The sequence below is a fragment of the Lynx rufus genome, unplaced genomic scaffold (assembly GCF_022079265.1).
Source record: "Lynx rufus isolate CCGP_SWC_20201006 ecotype Redwood Valley unplaced genomic scaffold, mLynRuf1.p SCAF_16, whole genome shotgun sequence".
NCBI lineage: Eukaryota > Metazoa > Chordata > Mammalia > Carnivora > Felidae > Lynx > Lynx rufus.
In genome coordinates, this window is record NW_025814830.1 from 34,126,425 (window position 1) to 34,145,834 (window position 19,410).

A 19,410-nucleotide genomic window follows, 5' to 3' on the forward strand; every position below is an offset into this window, starting at 1 on the left:
ACTAATTTCACTATCCCTATTCCTCTTTGCAGTTAGCATATTGAGGTCTAGAATGCATTTCAGGGTAGGTTTTATATAGCTAGCTTAATCCCTTAAAGCCCATCCTCACCTGATGTCTGCTTCCTTCTTTTTTCTTTAAGGTCCCACCAATTTTGCTATTTGGTCCCGTTGAATTATGATATAAAAACTCTTGCCACTTTTCTGTTCTCTGACACTTTTATGTTACCATCACCTTTCTAAAGAGGAAGGGCCCTGATAAGAGAAATTTATGATGCAAAAGCTCCATGTTCTATATTTATAAACAAGACCCAGCACGTACCCCAATAATGCATTTCCAGGAACAGCTTGCATAGCCAAGACTTGGATTTTAAATTCTCACACTGCAATTCCAACCTTGGAAATTGTGCTTTTGAGAGAAATGAATACGCAATTCCTTTAATGGCCCTTGGCTTATTTTGAGAGGCATTCTATGAAGGGATTAAGCAAGTGAGTGATATAATAAAAAACAAAGACTGCCTTTACAAATGTGCTTCTTTAAAAGGGCCCTCACAGTTTGTCTATACTCTAATTTCAGTGGAATGTTGATCTAGATTACCTAAACGTTGCACCCAGCACTATTTTTATACCTAAGTTCTTGGTTTTTTTCCCTCCAGTTCTCCTTCAGACTTGTTATTTGAAATACTGTATTTTATTGATTCTAACATATATGTGTGTATATGACATACATATACATATATATATATATATATATATATATACATATACACACACACATATATACATATATATGTTTTAATACCTATGAAATAAGGATATGTCTTTTAGTTAAGGGCATGTTGTATTGTCAGCTTTTTAATGGAATGCTATTTTTCTTAATTGGACATAAATTAATGGTGTATCTCTTTAACAATATTGTATATTTGGTGATATTAAAGTTTTTAAGGCATCAGATTAGAGTTGCCAAGTTTTACCCAACTAATACTGTGATGGTCTTCTCTAAGGCTTAGCTGATAGTTTCTAGCCTTCTATATTTTGAGAAAAAGAATCACAAGTGTTTGAAAACTATAAATAAAATATCAGCAGTTTTGCTGAGCAAATGTTCTAGGAGTAAAAGTGCAAGGCTTTGAGAGGCAGTAAGTGCTCCTTGTAAGACTGCAGATTTCCCAGCTTGGTAGCCTCATTCCGTGCCTATTCAATTAACATAGCTGAGCTTCAGTTTCCCATCTGTAAAATGGCAATGATAATGCTCAACCTGAATATGTATGTTTAGAGATCGATGGATAGATACATATATCGTGTAAATGATATGAAACAACTCAAAAAACTTTACCATTGTTTTTTTCTTGCAATTTGATATGTAACCCATGCAGAGTAATAGAGTACAGATTTATCTTACAATAACTGCAGGACTTTTAAATAAAATTCTCACCAGAGATGTAAGCATCTAATGTGTAGAATTATAATCTAATGTGTATAATCCTTTTTTATGTTTCCCAATTAAATATATTTTATAAGCAATCATATTTCTAGGCAATGTTAGATTGTTTCTCAAAAATAACTTCTTGTAAAATTAAGCATCAGCTTTGGAATACATACATATTTTAGAAAGACAGAAAGGCTATACCAGAATTAATATAGGGGCATAGATTTTCTTCTTGTTTCTCCCTACACAATCAAAATGTGAACTTGTATACATTTTATCCATTTTACTTTGGGAAAAAATAATTTAGATAATTTTCTCCTAACCACTCTAAAACCTTCTTTGTTGAACATTTGACCAATGACATTTAGAAGAAAGGGAAGTTTCTTATCAACTGATGTCAGCTTCATGTTTCAGAACATGAGCCAAGATATTATTTTTCCTATTTTTAAGATACGAAAATATGCACTGAGGGACATTTTTCATATATATATTACTGGTATATATCGTGTGTGTTTATATCAATTCATTTCCCAGCCCCACTAGAAACGTGCGTGTGTGTGTGTGTGTGTGCGTGTGTGTGCATGTGCGTGTGTGTCTGTCTGTCTTAAAAACCTCCCAGATGTGTAGGACACATTTGTTATTCTATGAAAAACATCAAGAATCTATGCAGACATAATACCTAAAATACTTAGAGCCACACCATTAATGTCCTTTTGTGAACCATGCAAAGTCTTCTGAGAATAGAGTTCATGGATCTCCACAAAATGTTTCATTGCATCTATCTTTAAACACATTTTTGGCCTTTCCTTTTTGTTCCTTAAAGTAAATTCCTTGTATATCTGACCATTCTCCCTTAACTGTGATTAGCACCCTCTGCACATAACAGTATATTCATTTCTGCAAAACTTTATTTAAGCTCTACTTTTTTGAGAGACCTTCCTGATAAATCAATACCAATCCAGTAATTAAATATCTTCATAGAACTCTTATATTTTCTTTCTCCACCCTTGAAGATAAGCAAGACTACCAAATTCTGAGCTATTAGAACCATGTGTCATATGTTTATTGAGTTCTTTTGATATATGGAATGGTTTAATTCTTTAATATGTCCAGAATTCTGCCCTAACATACTGAGAAAGAGAACCTGTAATATTGCAGAGGCATATCTTTTAATAATACTATCTAGTATTTTAGTATGAATGAGATTTGGTATAATAATTTCTGGTATAAAGATGACTTGCATGTGCATTATTTCTTTTGAAGGTTAATGAAGAAGACAAAGTACACAGAACATCACATAAGTTCTAGGTACTGCCCTTGGCACTTATCATATATCCTTTCATTTGTTCATCACAGCAATTTTATTTTAACATTATCAAACACAGTCTGTTACAGAAAGTTAAAAGCTCTATCCAAAGTCACATCTTCATTAATTGGTGGATGCGGAATTTGTCTGATTTCCAAGTCTGTGATATTTCTCCAAATAGCACATGTTTGCACTCTCAGTATATTAGGGTACGTGAATTCTTAGCTCCTCAGCACTAACCCATTCATTTTGTAGGAGAAGAAACTGAAGTCCCCGGAAAAGTACATCACAGTGTGACCTTGATGGAATGAGAAATGACAGTCTAGCCAAGTGAAAGCATGAAACTCAGAGAAAGAAGATTGTGCTCAGCATACCAGGGACAATATCGCTTTTTTCTCAGACTGCCCTAAGATAAACAGCCATCAAAAGGCTGAGAATGATCTACTCAAACAATAGACAGAGAAAATTCGAGTAAGCTATCTACTAGGCTGAAAGGAAAGGCAATGGGTGACCCATAAAGGTCCAAGAACAACAATTACTATATTTCTCTATGAAGTGCATCAGTACATTCATTCTGGTGGCTCTTTAGGGAACACACAGAAAAATGAACCCAATGCCATGTCCAAAAATCAGCACAATACCATCCTGTAGTTGCCAGAAGACCTCAGTAAACATTAAACACTGAAATTTAGCTAAAACCTGGTCACTGACAGGTATTTGAACCAACAATGCATAGGAACTGGAAAAGACATAAACTATATCTAATGAAGCTTGGATCAAAACTATAATGGATTCTAATAAACATGAAAAAATGGAATCATCAGCCCCCATTCAGTGGCAGTGCTGCCGCATAAATTACAGTGATGCCTAGGGATCACCTTAAATTTGAAAAGAACTCCCCAACATGATCTGACTGTAGTCAGAAGCACATTGAGTAATGTGGTTCAACTTGTCGGAGTGCAGACATAGTGAGGGCACAAATCTGAAACTCACAGGGAGAATTCACTATCCATGACTATGGATGTATATCACCACCTTGATCATCACAATGCTTTGTAAAGATGAAAACTCTTTTTTATGTAGGGCCAGTTTTACAAGTTGGGTGAGGTCTAAGAGGGACCTTTGTTTATGACAGTTTAGAAGTTAGAATGTGTGATCTTTCCTTCCCAAATCATAGTATTTTGCAGCCTAGCCTGTGAATTTCTCCACTATATGACAAAAATCCATGTTAGATTATAGCCTTCCTTTCTGTGAATTCAAATTAGTATAAGATTGAGTTGTAAGAACAAAAATACACTGTACAGGAGGACCAAAACAATGCCTATTTAATTCCCTGGTTTGTTTTCAATTCCAAGGCAGTGCCTAGCACATGGTAGACACTAAATAAATAGGTATTGAATGAATGAGTGAATAAAGATATACTCTCTTATTAATAACCTCAGAGGATAATGGGGGAGACATTCTTTGACTCATGTGCCCGCCCTAGCAGTTACCACACTGTCCTGCAGAGAAAAGCAAAGGAAAAAATAAACTTACAGCAACTGTTAAACATTCCCTTGTTCTGCTCACAGATGGGGGTAACCTGAATTCTTATGAATGATTGGAAATTAGCTAGATAGAAAATGGAGGGAGCAGTAGATGTGTATTCCAGATAAAGGGAAGGGAGAGTGCATTTAAAAAGCATCATTGGTTTTGCGTGTTCAAGGATGCATAAGGAATATAGAGGATAAGAACAAGGTAGAAGGGAGAGAGTGGTGGATAATAAAATTGGGGAGAGAGATATTCTTCATCATTGCCTTTTTTAAATGTACACTATCACTGAGTTTTTAAAATATATTTGACATTCCATATTGAACATTTAAGATCTTCCTAATCTGTATTTTCTTTTCTTTTTTCTTTTTCTTTTTCTTTTTTACTAAGGTGCTCCAAGATAAAACAATCTATCATTCTATCAACTCTCAAATGTTCCATTTGCCAGTATACAGAGATGTATGCAGTTGGATCTAGAGAGAGAAAACTCAGCTCTATGGACACCTACAATTTGTAAGTACTCTTTTTTTTTTTTTATCTATCATGTTATGGTAATGAGGATTGTATTCAAAGAAAAATTTCAGTTACCCCAAAATTCGTCTTTACCATTTCTCCTCTCCCTTTGCTTTTCTTATGGCCGATGTTTACAGACATGGTCAATCACTGGCCACTCAAATAAGGGGCAGTTAAATAGCTTATCATTAGTTACCATCCAAATGCCTTATTTTAGTTTCCTTATTCATATTTTTGTTTGTTCCATTGGGTGTGGGTGCGGGTTTGTTGCAGTGGGCTGAGAGATTCAGGAGGCTCATACAATTGTAGAAAAAGAAGGGAAATAAGGAAAGGAAATTAATATTTATTGAGTGAGTACCTTCAATTTATCAGACACTGAACTTCGCACATTTTTAACAATTAAATCAATATTTTCTTATTCAAAACAACATATGAGTAATAATTATTTCCATTTTATAGATAAAGGTTCGAGATTATTCATCTATTTGTGGAAGTTCTCACAGATCATAATCAAAAAAGCTAGGATTCAAAGCTAAATACTCTTAACTATGAAGCTCGTGCTTTATATATTCCACAGGGTCTCTCTTTTACTATTCATTCTACTTCACCCCAAGTCAACTTTAAAAATGTTTACATGAGTGCCCCCTTTACTGTTTCCAAATTTTTTTCTCTGCTTTCTGTATCCACTTTAATAAACCAAGGGATGCAAAGCACATGATATGTGTTATTCAGGTCACATCCCTAGATAGAATGTCACGTATACCTAATGTTGTATCTATAAAGTGCTCAAAATTAATTCAAACTTCTATGCTGAAGGGAGATAAAATGATTGTCAGCTACATTTAATACTTTTTTAGAAAAGGAGAATTTGCATCGACTGACAGCTCATTTTGTTTCCACATTCAATTTTAATATTTGCTTGTGCTTACCAAAAGGACAGTCATGTTTATTTGGCACCCACGAAATCCCAAGACCTATGTTTATGCTTGTAAACAGATTCTAAATCAGTAAATAGCATTATTTTTTAATGGCACAAACAAGAAAGTGGTCCAAACAAGATTTGATAAATAAAAAACATTTCTCTGAGTAATTCTCTCTACTCCTCTTGATGTTCGATTGATTTCCTTATTTTCTATTTTTTCTTTTGAAGTAAAAGTTTCAGAAAGCAAATTCTCAATAAAAAGATTATTTGTCCTAAGGGATCTTTGAGGTAACTACAATAGCTTTAAGATAACTAAGCATGTACAATTTATCTCTTGGTTTCTCTCTTTCAAAAATTTTCAGAATTAGAGGGATGCCTGGGTGGTTTAGCAGGTTAAATGTCTGACTCTTGATTTCGGCTCAGGTCATGATCTCACAGTTTGTGGGTACGAGCCTGGGATTCTCTCTCTCTCCCCCCTGTCTCTGCCCCTCCCCAGCTTATGCTGTCTCTCAAAATAAATAAAGTACATAAACATTAAAATTATTTTTTCTGAATTAGAATGCTCTATCCAGATCAGATATGATTTAGCAAACTATGACACTCTTAATCAGTTTATAACTTTGAAATAGCATGTGGCCAACCACACTTGTGAGTCTATGCCATGTATCTAAATTATATTCCTGGTAGTCAGTAATCTCAGAATTCAATTGTCTCCCACAATATACACTAAAGAACAGATACGGAGCAGTGCTATCTCTGAGTAGAGCAATACTTTTAGGATTTTCAGTATATGCAGAGGAAATTCTCAACTTCTGAAAGCACTCTTGTATTATGATTTAAAAGAGAAAAACAAACCAAAAAGATATGGAGACTATACAAAATAACAAGAATTTTATTAAAACTACTTAAGAAAAGAAAATCTAGTTTTCTGAACCCAACTCTACAATCATATGCAACTTGGAAAGTGGAAGTAGAGATCTGTTATCTATTTTTCTGAGCTTGCACATCATCCTTAATTACAGTTTAGACGACAAAATGAAACATAAATGGCTTTTTATCAACGGAACATTGCTAGAAGCATAAACAATAAATTATGAATTACTGAAGCAGAAGCCTTTTGGATCATGTATGCATAATGCTGTTCTGCATATTTGGGATCCCAGTTGGGCCTCCTGTTTCATGCAAATTGAGTACTACCTTTTACCATTCAACATTGACAAGAAGTACCGTGCTTCACGTGGATCAGAACCGATACCTTATATGGAAAAGACCTCTGTCAATGTTTGGTGCTGTGTAAGTGCTGTGGAAAATTCCTCTCTGTGAGCAGCATAGACAGGGTCCCCATACTGCAAACATGCATATATAGGTATTCATTATCGCACTCATACAAGCACAGGGTTTTCACTTGTTGCTTAGGTATGGTTGCCTGGGAAACCTGTTAAGAATGGATCTGCAGTGGCTGAGGGACGGAGGCTTTTGTAAAGGCCACATGAGGAAAGATGTTATTTTGGAAAGTCCTATCTTAGCTTCAAAGCAGCCTGAGGTAATGGAAGAATTCCATGAGGGCCTGAGGTGGCCAGAAAAGGACACCTGTATTACAAAGGGGCCCTCTTTGCTCTGGATCTTCAGGAAGACCTTTCAAGTCCAGTTCTGCCTGGATAGGGGTACAAGTGGCTTGAGGAGAAAGAGGAGGGCCTCTGTTTGTCTCAACGCCTCCGTTCTGAATACAGCAGAGACATGTGTGAGGATTCAGCCTGAGTAAAGATGGAGGACAGAGGGCCAGCTCTGGCTGGCCTGGGATCAGGGAAATCCACTTACACCTTTAGGCAGCAAATTTCAGTTTTGCGGTGAGAGGAACGTGAGATAAGTTGACATTCTTCAAAAAAGCAAAGGAATGTTGCCTTTAATCTTCCAGCCTGTGCAAAATGATTCCACAGGGTATTTGTGTTAGGAGGTTGTGGGTATTTAAAACAACTTGAGGGGCGTCTGGGTGGCGCAGTCGGTTAAGCGTCCGACTTCAGCCAGGTCACGATCTCGCGGTCCCGCGGTCCGTGAGATCGAGCTCCGCGTCGGGCTCTGGGCTGATGGCTCAGAGCCTGGAGCCTGTTTCCGATTCTGTGTCTCCCTCTCTGTCTGCCCCTCCCCTGTTCATGCTCTGTCTCTCTCTGTCCCAAAAATAAATAAACGTTGAAAAAAAAATTTTAAAACAACTTGATATGCTAAAATGAAAAGTAATCCCATCAAGTTGGAAGATGGGGTCAGCTATTGTGTGGAGAAAGCTGAGTTTCATTTTGGCACAGGAGAAAGAAAGAAAAGCCTTTATATTCAAAAACAGGTCCAACAACCCTGCAGCTATTTCCAAGGCTGGTAAATATTTTAATTATTTCCCTACCTTCTCCTCCTCCTCCTCCTTTTTTTTCTTTTATCTTTCTATTATGTCATTTAGATTGCAATACATTACTAAGCAGATTTCTCGTAATGTGTTCTAGTAAGGATGAAGGTTTTCACAACTACCAATGAGGCCACTTTCACAATTACTGTACAATATTCGAAAATTAACAGAGTTAAAGCTGCCAAGGGGCTGGTTGAGAATGATAAGCCAGAGGAGATGGGACATAGCATAGGAATTTAAGAATTAATAGATTAATCTTATAAGGATCTTGTCCCATTTACTGATGAAGGTTTTTTTTTGTTTTTTTTTTTTGTTTTTGTTTTTTTTTGTTTTATGCGCCAGACATTGTGCTAAGAGCTGTCTAAGACCTTGGTTACACATATCTACCACAGCACACCTGTGGGGTGAATAGGTATTGTTATCCTGGTATTACAGATGAGGAAAGTATGGCTTAAAATTATCAGCCTGTAGTCTGTATTCTTACAAGGGGTGCTTCTAGAGGATAAAAAGACATAAAACACATATTGCTTGAAACCAGTCAATCAATTGAGATGGAAACCCCACAAAACAAAGCATGAAATGCATTCTAAACAGGGAACCATGTTTTGGACATTGAGATTACCAGGTGCATTTATCCAAAGCTCCAGTCAGCATCAACATTATCCAAATTAATTATCACAATTATACCTGGGGAGTGAGGTGCTTATCAGTAGGATTTGGGTCAAAAGGAAATACCAAGAAGAGAAACAAATGTTAGTATCATCAGGTACTCTGGTTCCCCTGCTGCCTTTTCTGAAGCCTAACCAAAGTGTAATCAAGGCCAAGTTTATTGTCTGCTTCTTTCCTTTTTATACTGTCCTGTTTGTGGTTTTCCTCATTTCTGTATACACATGATTCAAATATTTCAGTACAAAACATGAAGACTCCCATTTTTCCAGACTGCTTTCTGGCAATTCCAATCAAATCTTTTAACTACAATGTGCAGGCTGGAGAAGACCATGATCCTGGCAGATCTGAAATTTTCTGCAACCAAGATATTTCTGTATCTGTGAAGGGTCCATTTATCTTCCATGTCTTGTTATATTGAATTGTTGCGTATCTTCCATTTTCATGGTTAGAATGGAGGCCAATACTGCAATGTGTCAGCAAAAAACTCAATTTGTTTCTAAATTCACCCAACTGGAAGATGGGGAAACCAATGTCTGGGCCATATTATTCAGACAATGTGAGGTGCTATGATCGGTGTATATATGTGATGCATATATGACGTGACTCATCATATTTTTGACGTTTGCTTTCACCTTTATGGGTATTTAAAGTTGTTTTCCTAATCTGGATGAAATATGAATCTCATATATTCAGAAAGAGAATTATTTGTGGAATCACCCAACTGTGTAGGAGATAGGAGACAGCTAATTTTGATCTTTTTTTGTCTTTGATTATGAATTAGTCAGCTGAAAATTGCAGAAGGACCAATCTATACAAGGGAGGGGAAAGGTCACATTAACTTCAAGTTGAAAGACGTGGCTACAATTTCCTTAGAAAATGCAAAATACTAAAACCATCACCCATAAATATCTGATTAAATAAGGAAATCATCTGGCCATCAATTATAAATTTGGATATACTAGATCTCTCAAAATATTAACCTTCATCTGTTGGGCTGGGACTCATAAATCATGACACTATCAGTGGAGAAACATCAGTTAATGACCATTTTAAAGTCCATTTTATGAAGAAAAAAAAATCCTAAATATGATTATACCATTTGATTTTCTCCATCTTAAAACATAAAACATACCATAGTTTAAAAATAAATAATGTCTAGTATTTGGATTTTTCAATTGTGCTTGTATTGTCTTATCATTAACAGGGAATGGGTAATAGGCTAACAAAATACTGATTTATCTATTTACTTATTTATTCCTATAATTTTAAATCTGACAACTTTTTTTCCATTACTTTGATTGTTTCTACATGTGAAGAAGGGACCATCTCCCCCAACCCTATTTTTATAGTAACTATCCAGATGCCAATAAGGCAGTGGTCTATGTAGCAAAACTTGTGAATTTCTGATCTAGGAAAAGGAAGATAGAGTATAAATTATACATATCTGTTCGAAAAACTAGTGAGCTCATGATTTACTCTACGGAGAAGTTGAATATTTGGATCCTAAATCCAAAATCACAGTGAACATATATCCTGATTTCCACAATACAATCCTGGTTTATGTTTGTTTTTTTTGTTTTTTTTTTCAGGAACAAATATAAATAGCAACCCCTTTCACTTTAAAAAAATGCCCCAATTGGAAAAATAAATTATATTGTCACTTTTGGCAAAATAAACGCACAATTTAAATGGAACCATTGTAGCACAGAGTGGTCTTTGCACAAAATATTCATAACACCTGGAATCTTTGTAAAATTTTTTTCAGTTATTTCACACACACACAATTCTGTGACATAAATAAAAAGTGTAACTTCCATGTTCTAGTTTCAAAGTAAAACATATAATATACATGCTTTTAAAATACTCTGTTAAAGGGCTTATTGAAATGTGTGATAGGGTGAAAGAGGTTACTTAATTGCGCAAATTTGACTTCTTACTGCTTCCAAAATTCAGAGAAAACACATGAAATTCATTCACTGTCAGACCAAAATCCCCTCTTTAAAAGATTTAGGGTACAAACAAATACAGTACGAAACTGCACTTTCCTTGGCACCCCAAACAGCCTCTCATTCCTTTGCAATATGTTTATGTGGTGCCTTTGACGGGCTGTACTTATATGACAGGCATATCTTGAAATTGCATGCCCAGAATATGCCAAAAAGCTCAAAACCTTTGGGAAGGGAAAATATTTCTTCACAGAGAATTTTTAAATGGAGGGCATTTCATATGCAAAAATAATGACTGATACCTATTAGCTCACAATCAAAGTGAGCATGGACCACACGTATACACAGACGTTTAGCTCAGCTTGGGATTTCTGTTTGGCTTTCATCTTAGCCACATTCATGTGACTTTCATAAAAAAGAAATCTTGATAACTGAAAAACAAAGACAATGTACATGGATTACAGTTCCTAATTAGGGAAGGTTAACACAGGAGTACTCCATTACTAAGGAGAAAGAACAGGATTTCGTCTCCTTCGTGTTTATAATAGTGAAGGCCAGCTACACGAGGAATATCTGTATAAGGACTTCTCCATTTCATTTTTGGTGTTGCACTTACATTTATCAAAGCATCCCCAAAGAACTAAGTAAGGAGCATCATGTTAAAAGGTGGGGCCATAATATACTTAACAAGAGCCATAAAATGTTTTATTTCATGAAGGAAATGTCGTCAAAATTCACTCCCTCCTTGAAACACAACATAGCAAATTACCCAAATGTCATGAACTAAATTTGACTCTTCTGAGTATAGTTTTTATAGAGACCATTCAGAAATCCAAACAAATGCCTACAGTAAAGCCAGAAAACAGCTCAAGACAATACATTTATTTTGCTAATCATTCCAAAACAGCCAAAACTAAGTTTTAAATATACCTGAGCCAAAATCAACAGCAAAAAATGCTTGTTACATATACAGCAGATTAGGAAACAAAAATGTACAGATGAGATGGACTTAAAAAAATAGATCTATAACCTTCGTATGTAATAGATAATAGTTAGGGAAAACAGTAATCCAAACTTAGTTCTCAAGAAATAATGAAGTGGATTAAATGTTCTCCATGAGTGAAAGACTTAACAATAAAATCAGTTTATATTACCTCCACAATAATACTGATAAGGAGTGTCCTTCAAGAAGGATTTCCTGATCCAAATGCTATTATCAAAGTTGGTACAGGCTTAAACAAATACCTCTAATGTGTACCCACAAACCAGGCAAAATTAGGATAGGCTTTCCCTAAAGACTTGGTAAACATTCAAATAAAACTTAGCAACTGTGAAGTATAAGCCAGTTCCTTCTCTAACAGATATCTCAGTATCTCAAATTCCTGGAACTTTCCCGGAGGTTAAATCTTACTGTTCATTCTTGAAAGTAAGGTGATTGAGGTATTCCCTGGGATAAAATTAACTTTCACATTAACAGCTTTCTTATCTATTGTTTCAATATTGGAAGGAAGAAGTGATGTAATTACCAAGCCATTAGGCTGATAAGCTAAGTTTCAATTGCTCATGGGTGAGCAAAAATTATTTTATTGATATTTTCAGTCAAATTATGAAATCACATCCTGTTTTCCAATTTATGTTCCACCCTGTTTCATAAGGCTAATGGATTTACCTTCATTTTTCTTGATGGTAAAATTCGGATTGTTGACCATTTCTGGAAGAAGACTGTATAAGAAATAATGTCCATTTTTGGGATCATCTTTGTCCATGGCACTCACTGTTTGAATGACCTGTAACATAAAACCCGACGTCAGCATCATTGATGACATCAGAGGGCTTATACTGCCTTTAAAAGCTGAGTGACATCTCTTAGTTGACTGATATTTGGTCCAACGATTTTTTTTTCACTTTTCTGAGTTGCTGTGGATGGTTTGTGCCAAGAACAAGGAGAAACATTTATCACTTTAAAACCTCAGCTTTGATAAATTGATGAACATTAATGTTCATTTGTGTCCATTTGGTGTCTGTGGCTCAAAGTAGCAAATTTAAGGGTATTTGAAAATTCCACTGGGTAATTACAGGTTTCTTTCCAATTTGAATATACACGGGCATCTAGAATGAGTTTTGGAATTGTTACAGTGATTGTAGTGTGGCTCTTGGGAGGATCGTGGAAGTAAAGAACTTAAATCTTGAATCCTCAAAACTCCTCTTTTATTTTGCTTATCAGGTTACATATGTTTGCCAAATAGAATGTTCCTCGGCACAAACATCACTGCAACAAACCTTTCTGAGGAGTTGCATCTGTTCCCTCCCAATAATGAATACTGTTTTTAAAGCTAGTGGATAACACATGCAAACAATGCTTTGGAGTGTATCCTGAGATGAATAAATTATAGGGATTAGGAGAATTACCACTGTGCAGAGCTGTTTGGATAGATACACACACTTGGAATTGGTGCCGGTTGAATGTGCTTATTTCATTTGCAAAGCTGCATTAACTTAGTGCTAAGTTGTTTCTTAAGATGTCAGAGAATCAGCTTAATAATTCATATTAATGATTCGGTGATATTAATCACTTCAATATGAAACACCGGGCAGTAGTTAATGTAGTAAAAATGATAGCTTACACTACCATTGTAAATAACTACGACATAATTTCTACAAAAAAAAAAAAATGCCTGTAAAGCATGACAGTCAAGGCGACATCAGATTTACCATAAGAAGAATTAACAGGGAAATGCTGTAAGGTTTGTGAAATTTAGAGAATATAATGATGATGCCTAATATATTAGGTCTGTTTGAATTTAGGTCCCATTCAACTTTACCAATTTACTTATAGATGAAAAAATGGATCATTTCTTTCTGAGAAAAGGATATCCTTGCCTAGTGACTTATCGCCTAAATGAGTGTGAGAACCACAACTGTGAGCATCTATGACTTTTGTGCATACTATATGATGAACAGTACGTTAAGGTTAAGACATAAAGGAAATAACCCCTCTCAGCTTTCATTTCTCCCTTTTAAAAATGGGACATATTCTTACCTGGTAGGGGTTTTCCTTTTGTTAAGGATCTTGTAAAATGTCTTATCAGTGTACTTAGTTTGAATAATAAGATAACAAAAAAATAGCACAAAATATAACTCAGGATTAAGACAGTGAGGTAGTCATCAAAGTGATGGACTCTGAAATTGAGCAGCCTTGATAGAAGCCATAGTTTTACCTTCTCGTCATTGTGACACTGAGGGAGTTACTTTAGTCTTTCTGAAACTCAGTTTCCATGTATTCTAAAATGACAAATAATAAAATGCCTTTCTCATAGGGCTGTTTTGGCAATTGATATAAATTCATGTGAATCTCTTAATATAGTATCTGGTTCCTAGTAAATGTTCAATGAATGTCAGTCATCATCCTTTTTTTTTTTTTATCATTTTTTTTATTAGGGTCAGTACCATTTATTCATGACATAGCCCCATGATAAATGTAATGGCTTTGATGTTACCACAACAGTTCCCTAACCTTATCAGATTAGATGGGAATATAATTATATTCACTCTATTTGAACACCTAGCATGTTTTCCCTGACATTTAAGTGCAGAGAGATGCCCTGGGCCTCCAGTTTTATAAAAAATCAAAGAATGGAAATCCAAGGAGAAAATCTGGGGAACACAAGTAAGTCTTTTATGACTAGCCTACATGTACACATATGTAAGGGAAGAATTTGACAAGAAACTTCTTCTAAGCAGTTATAAAGAACAGTGAGGGGGAAAGTTATCCGTGAATATAGGTAGTATTCCCTTCTCCATTTACCCAATTTTGTTTCAAAAGTATTCCTATGTCCAGGTGCACCAGTTGAAAAACTAACTTTTAAAGTGTGTGAGCATAAGTGAAGAAGAGCAAATGAAAAGACTTTTTGATATCCTGTGGTGAAAATCATTCACGACTAAATGCATTCTGTAGTGTAGTTAGTGGATAGAGCTCCTGTAATAATACCCTTCCTAATATTTCTAAGTAATCTGCATGAAAAAGACTCATACATGCTGGCAAGTAGATCTACATGAGTTATTTCATTAGTTAAGCCACCACGACCAAAATAAAAGATGCAATAATTTAGCTTACCTGAAGTAAAGGAATATAATTACCTGTCATGCCATATCTCAGAAGTTTGGCCTAAACATTATACCTGCAATGAATATGTTTTTTTCCACGATGTATTTAAGCCAGAAACTAGACATACAATTTCTTGAGCCTACTGAACCAGAAAGGCTTGGGGTGAGGCATTTTAAACAGTCTTCCAGGTGATTCTGATGCATGCTTAAGTCTGAGATGGACTGTTTTCAGCCAAGGGAGAAGATTGGTGTTTACAATTCTCTTATTATTACTCATTAGGGGAGTTTGTATTATTTTTTTTTAATTTTTTTTAACGTGTATTTATTTTTGAGACAGAGACAGAGCATGAACAGGGGAGGGGCAGACAGAGAGGGAGACACAGAATCCGAAACAGGCTCCAGGCTCTGAGCTGTCAGCACAGAGCCTGACGCGGGGCTCGAACTCACAGATCATAAGGTCATGACCTGAGCCAAAGTTGGATGCTTAACCGACCAAGCCACCCAGGCGCCCCTAGGGGAGTTTGTATTATTAAGCTAACATCAAGCTCAGTGCTTGATATGTTGGGGAAATAATGATGAAATGGTGAATCTTTATATTTTTTATTTTTAAATTTCATTTGAGAGTGAGAGAGAAAGCACAAAGCAGGGGAGAGGGGCAGAGAGAGAGAGAGAGAGAGAGGGAGAGAGAATCTTAAGCAGGCCCCATGCTCAGGCAGAGCCAGACAGGGTCTCAATCCTATGACCTGGAATCATGACCTTAGCTGAAACCAAAAGTCAGATGCTCAATGGACTGAGCCACCCAGCTGCCCCAGAAGTGGTGAATCTTTAAATCAACTTCCAAATATCCCATGAACTGACTACACTTAGGAATTTGGTTTAAACCATTTTTGACACTTCATTTTATCTTAATGTAGATAGCTACTGTCTAGACATTTTCTCTAAAAGTAGACACCCGGTAAATCACTTGAAGGACTTTATACTATTTAAATGCGTTAAGATACCCCTATCTAAAAGGCTGAAATTTTCACTGATGTAATAACATCTGAATACACTCAGCTTTATTTATTTATTTTTTTTTTTAATTTTTTTTTTCAACGTTTATTTATTTTTGGGACAGAGAGGGACAGAGCATGAACGGGGGAGGGGCAGAGAGAGAGGGAGACACAGAATCGGAAACAGGCTCCAGGCTCTGAGCCATCAGCCCAGAGCCCGACGCGGGGCTCGAACTCACGGACCGCGAGATCGTGACCTGGCTGAAGTCGGACGCTTAACCGACTGAGCCACCCAGGCGCCCCTACACTCAGCTTTAAACAATAGAAAGAAAAGAATAGATTTATTCAAGCAGTGCAACTCCACATAAGCAGATTTTATAGGCACACTGACTAGCTGGAAAATGAAAACCACACACGTTCCCCCAGTGTGCTACTACAACGTCAATTACCTTTTAGATAATTGAAAATTTCTGGAGAGGTCACAGATTTTTAGGAGTATATATATAACATTCGGTTTAAATATTTTTCCTTTCTACCAGTAAAGTTAAGATGCAATTGAAAAAAACCTAATGTCTGATGATTTATTGTGGATTAATTTTAAAGGAAGCTGAAATTTTATATATCTATATAGATATAGATAGGTAATATCTATATATAGGAGATGGATAGATAGATAAATAGATTTATTAGAAAAACAAAGTATATCTGGAATGTTGGGATAAGGAGATGAATTTCAAGGCCATACTTGGAATTCTATGGGAGCAGACTTTGTTCTATTTCTTGAGATTACTAATTTGAAATGAAATGACCTTTCTAAGAAATGAAACTAAAAAAAGAAAAATTTTGAGAATTATGGGGCCATATCATATTTCTGTTTTATTAAAAAACAATTTGTTGTTTATCAACACTTAACCCAACTTATATTGTTTTTATTAGCAGAGTTGATTAAACTTTACGTAAGACTATTTTACCTTACTTCAAAAATATTTAATGACTGAGCTATCACTGTCATTATTAATTTTTGAAAAGCAAGCATCCAACAGATACATTTTGGATGATCTGATCTGTTTGCAACCATAAAAGTGTCATGGGATCCATTAGAAATGCAATATAAGATTCTGTAGATATTATTCATTGATTTGTTCTTAGGTACCAAGCATGATTATATACAATGAGTTGGATTTTTACCCCCTTCACTGTTGTAAGAACACCACATGATAACTATTTAATACATATTGCCTAAATGAAAAAATGAATGAATGAACGGATGATGTCAGCATATTTTGGCCTCATCACTAATTCTCACATAACCTTGAGAAGTATGTATGAAGAAATGTATTGGAACCCTAGTACATCAAAGATGTGATATATAATATTTGATCCCAGATATATCTGATAACAAACCACTTGTGTCTTCCTGCCCCAATACATCAGGCTGCCTCAAAATCTTGTTGACATTCATACATTCTGCACATGTATTTCAGTTAAGTTGGGGCTTACACCTTCATTATTTTGGAGAGTGCATAGGATGCACTCATCCATTCTTGTTCTCATTGCTCAGGTGCTTTGCTTTACTGAGATAAAGGTCCCCTTTTATTCTGACACATCACACAACAAAATGAAGACTTAGAAATCATAGTTCCTTGTAAGTGTGGACAAGGTGAGAGAGGATTGCATTCTCTTGCATCTTTTGGAATGCTTTCAAAAGCTTCTGGAATATACATCTATGTTCCAGGAACACTCAACATTGATAGCCAAGATACTATCTACCATCACAGAACACTGTCACTTTGTCAGGCAAAACTTAATTTTCTTTTTTCTTGGCAAGTCTTTCTGTGGTGGTGTGAATTGGAAGGTGATGGAAAGTGAGTTGAATGGGACGAAATCAAAGGTGCTGCGGAAAGCACAGCATCATTTTTGGTTTTCTATTCATTCCTCTGCCTATTAGCTTTCCTGAAATACTAACTTCTGTTTATTAGAGCATGAGTTTTAAACTTGGGAAAGGAAAGGATGAACCATGAATAAGCATCACATGCTTCAATCATCTCAAGTTGAAAGTAAAGTTGAATGAAATTACTTATATATGCACATAAAGGAGGGGAAAGTCCATAGCTTTTATCAGAGTATCGATGTTTTTTATAACTGAAGGAAAACAAAATAGCTTAAAAACCAGCCCCTAAAAGACGGGTCCTTGGAAATAAAAATTATGCACACAAGAGAAATCAAGTTATAACAATGATGATAAATTGAAAAAAGAGGAAATATTGGAATTTGGGAAATTATATTGAAATCCGCACAATGACCCAATTATCCTCCATAATTTCAAAACTGTATATAATAAGGTTCAAATATAAGCACTGTTCATAGATATTTAATGGATAGTTACTGGATATTTGTTTTATAATTTGCATGGTAATCCAATCTCTACCAAGACTTCTCCTATCTAGAGTGTTTTGCCATGCCAGTGTGTGTGTGTGTGTGTGTGTGTGTGTGTGTGTGTGTGTGTATCTTTGTCTTTAAAAACCATTAGGTTACTGTTCAGAACATATACCTTGGAAGTCTGACCTATGGAAAATACAACAGGAGGATAGAGATTTGATTTTCTATGTTTCTTTTAAACACTAAGTGAAGTCATCAGTCCTCTGGGTCAACATTTGGGGACTGTACCTTTATAAACCCATTTGTGAAACTTTCGATATTTTCCTCCATTTCTGTTTCCTTCACTCCCTTTCCCTTCCTGAAGCCAAGTTGAGATAAAATGATACAAAGCAAGGACTTCTGAATAGTATGTTTATACAAAGTTTGGAGTTTCCAGTGTCTCATACCTTTTTTCCTAGACTCTGCATATTTCATGTGTATTTTGTGCACCTCTGAATTAATACTAACAAAATATTCCATCACTTGCTCTGCTTTGAAAACCTCATTAGCAGGGTAAACCGCAAAGTTTCTAACATAGCTGAGAAGTCTCAGGTCCCTTTTCAATCTCTTCTCTCCATCTTCCATGATACTACTCCACAGGAATACTTCCTGACGCCTGCTTGACATTGCAAGCATCACTTCCTAGGCTGAACCTGTGTGGCATTATTTATCCTCCTGGAGCAGGTTTGTTTCCTGACTGGGTTCCCTTTACCACTAGTTGTATAGTTTTCTCTGAAGGAAATTTGAAAGATTTTATAATCAGCTATGTTTGCTAAATGGCAAAGACCATATAGCCTTCTCATGATTCATATGTATTTATAAATGAAGGGAATCTTAGAGTTAAACAAAAGAAGAAAGGAATGTTGTTGAACTTGGTTTAATTCAGTGTCAGTGCTCCACGACCTTATTAAGTAAACCACACACACACGCACACACACACACACACACACACACACACCACAAACGCCACACCATATATTGATGTGCTATGCCCTACAAGTTTTTCTCAGGCACTCTTTGAGAAATGCTGTCCTCCAAAATTCCTACTGAATCTTAAAGGCCTGGGAGACTTCCACCTCTGTGTGGAGGCATTGTGTCTATCTAGCTTGGTGGTTACCATGTCTCTGCCCTTCCAACAAAATGTCAGCTCCTCGTGGTACCACATATTACCCACTAGCACAAAGCCTAGGCCTAA

The 19,410-nt window shown here is 35.9% G+C and overlaps 1 protein-coding gene across 2 annotated transcripts in view; it reads right to left on the reverse strand.

The window, feature by feature from the left end:
* CDH8 (cadherin 8) overlaps positions 1–19,410 on the reverse strand; it is a 347,905-nt gene that overhangs the window by 40,924 nt on the left and 287,571 nt on the right. For both annotated transcript variants that reach the window (XM_047079229.1, XM_047079228.1), the window contains one exon: positions 12,371–12,488. In XM_047079229.1, the coding sequence (XP_046935185.1) occupies positions 12,371–12,488 (118 nt within the window). The remainder of the gene's footprint in view (positions 1–12,370; positions 12,489–19,410) is intronic.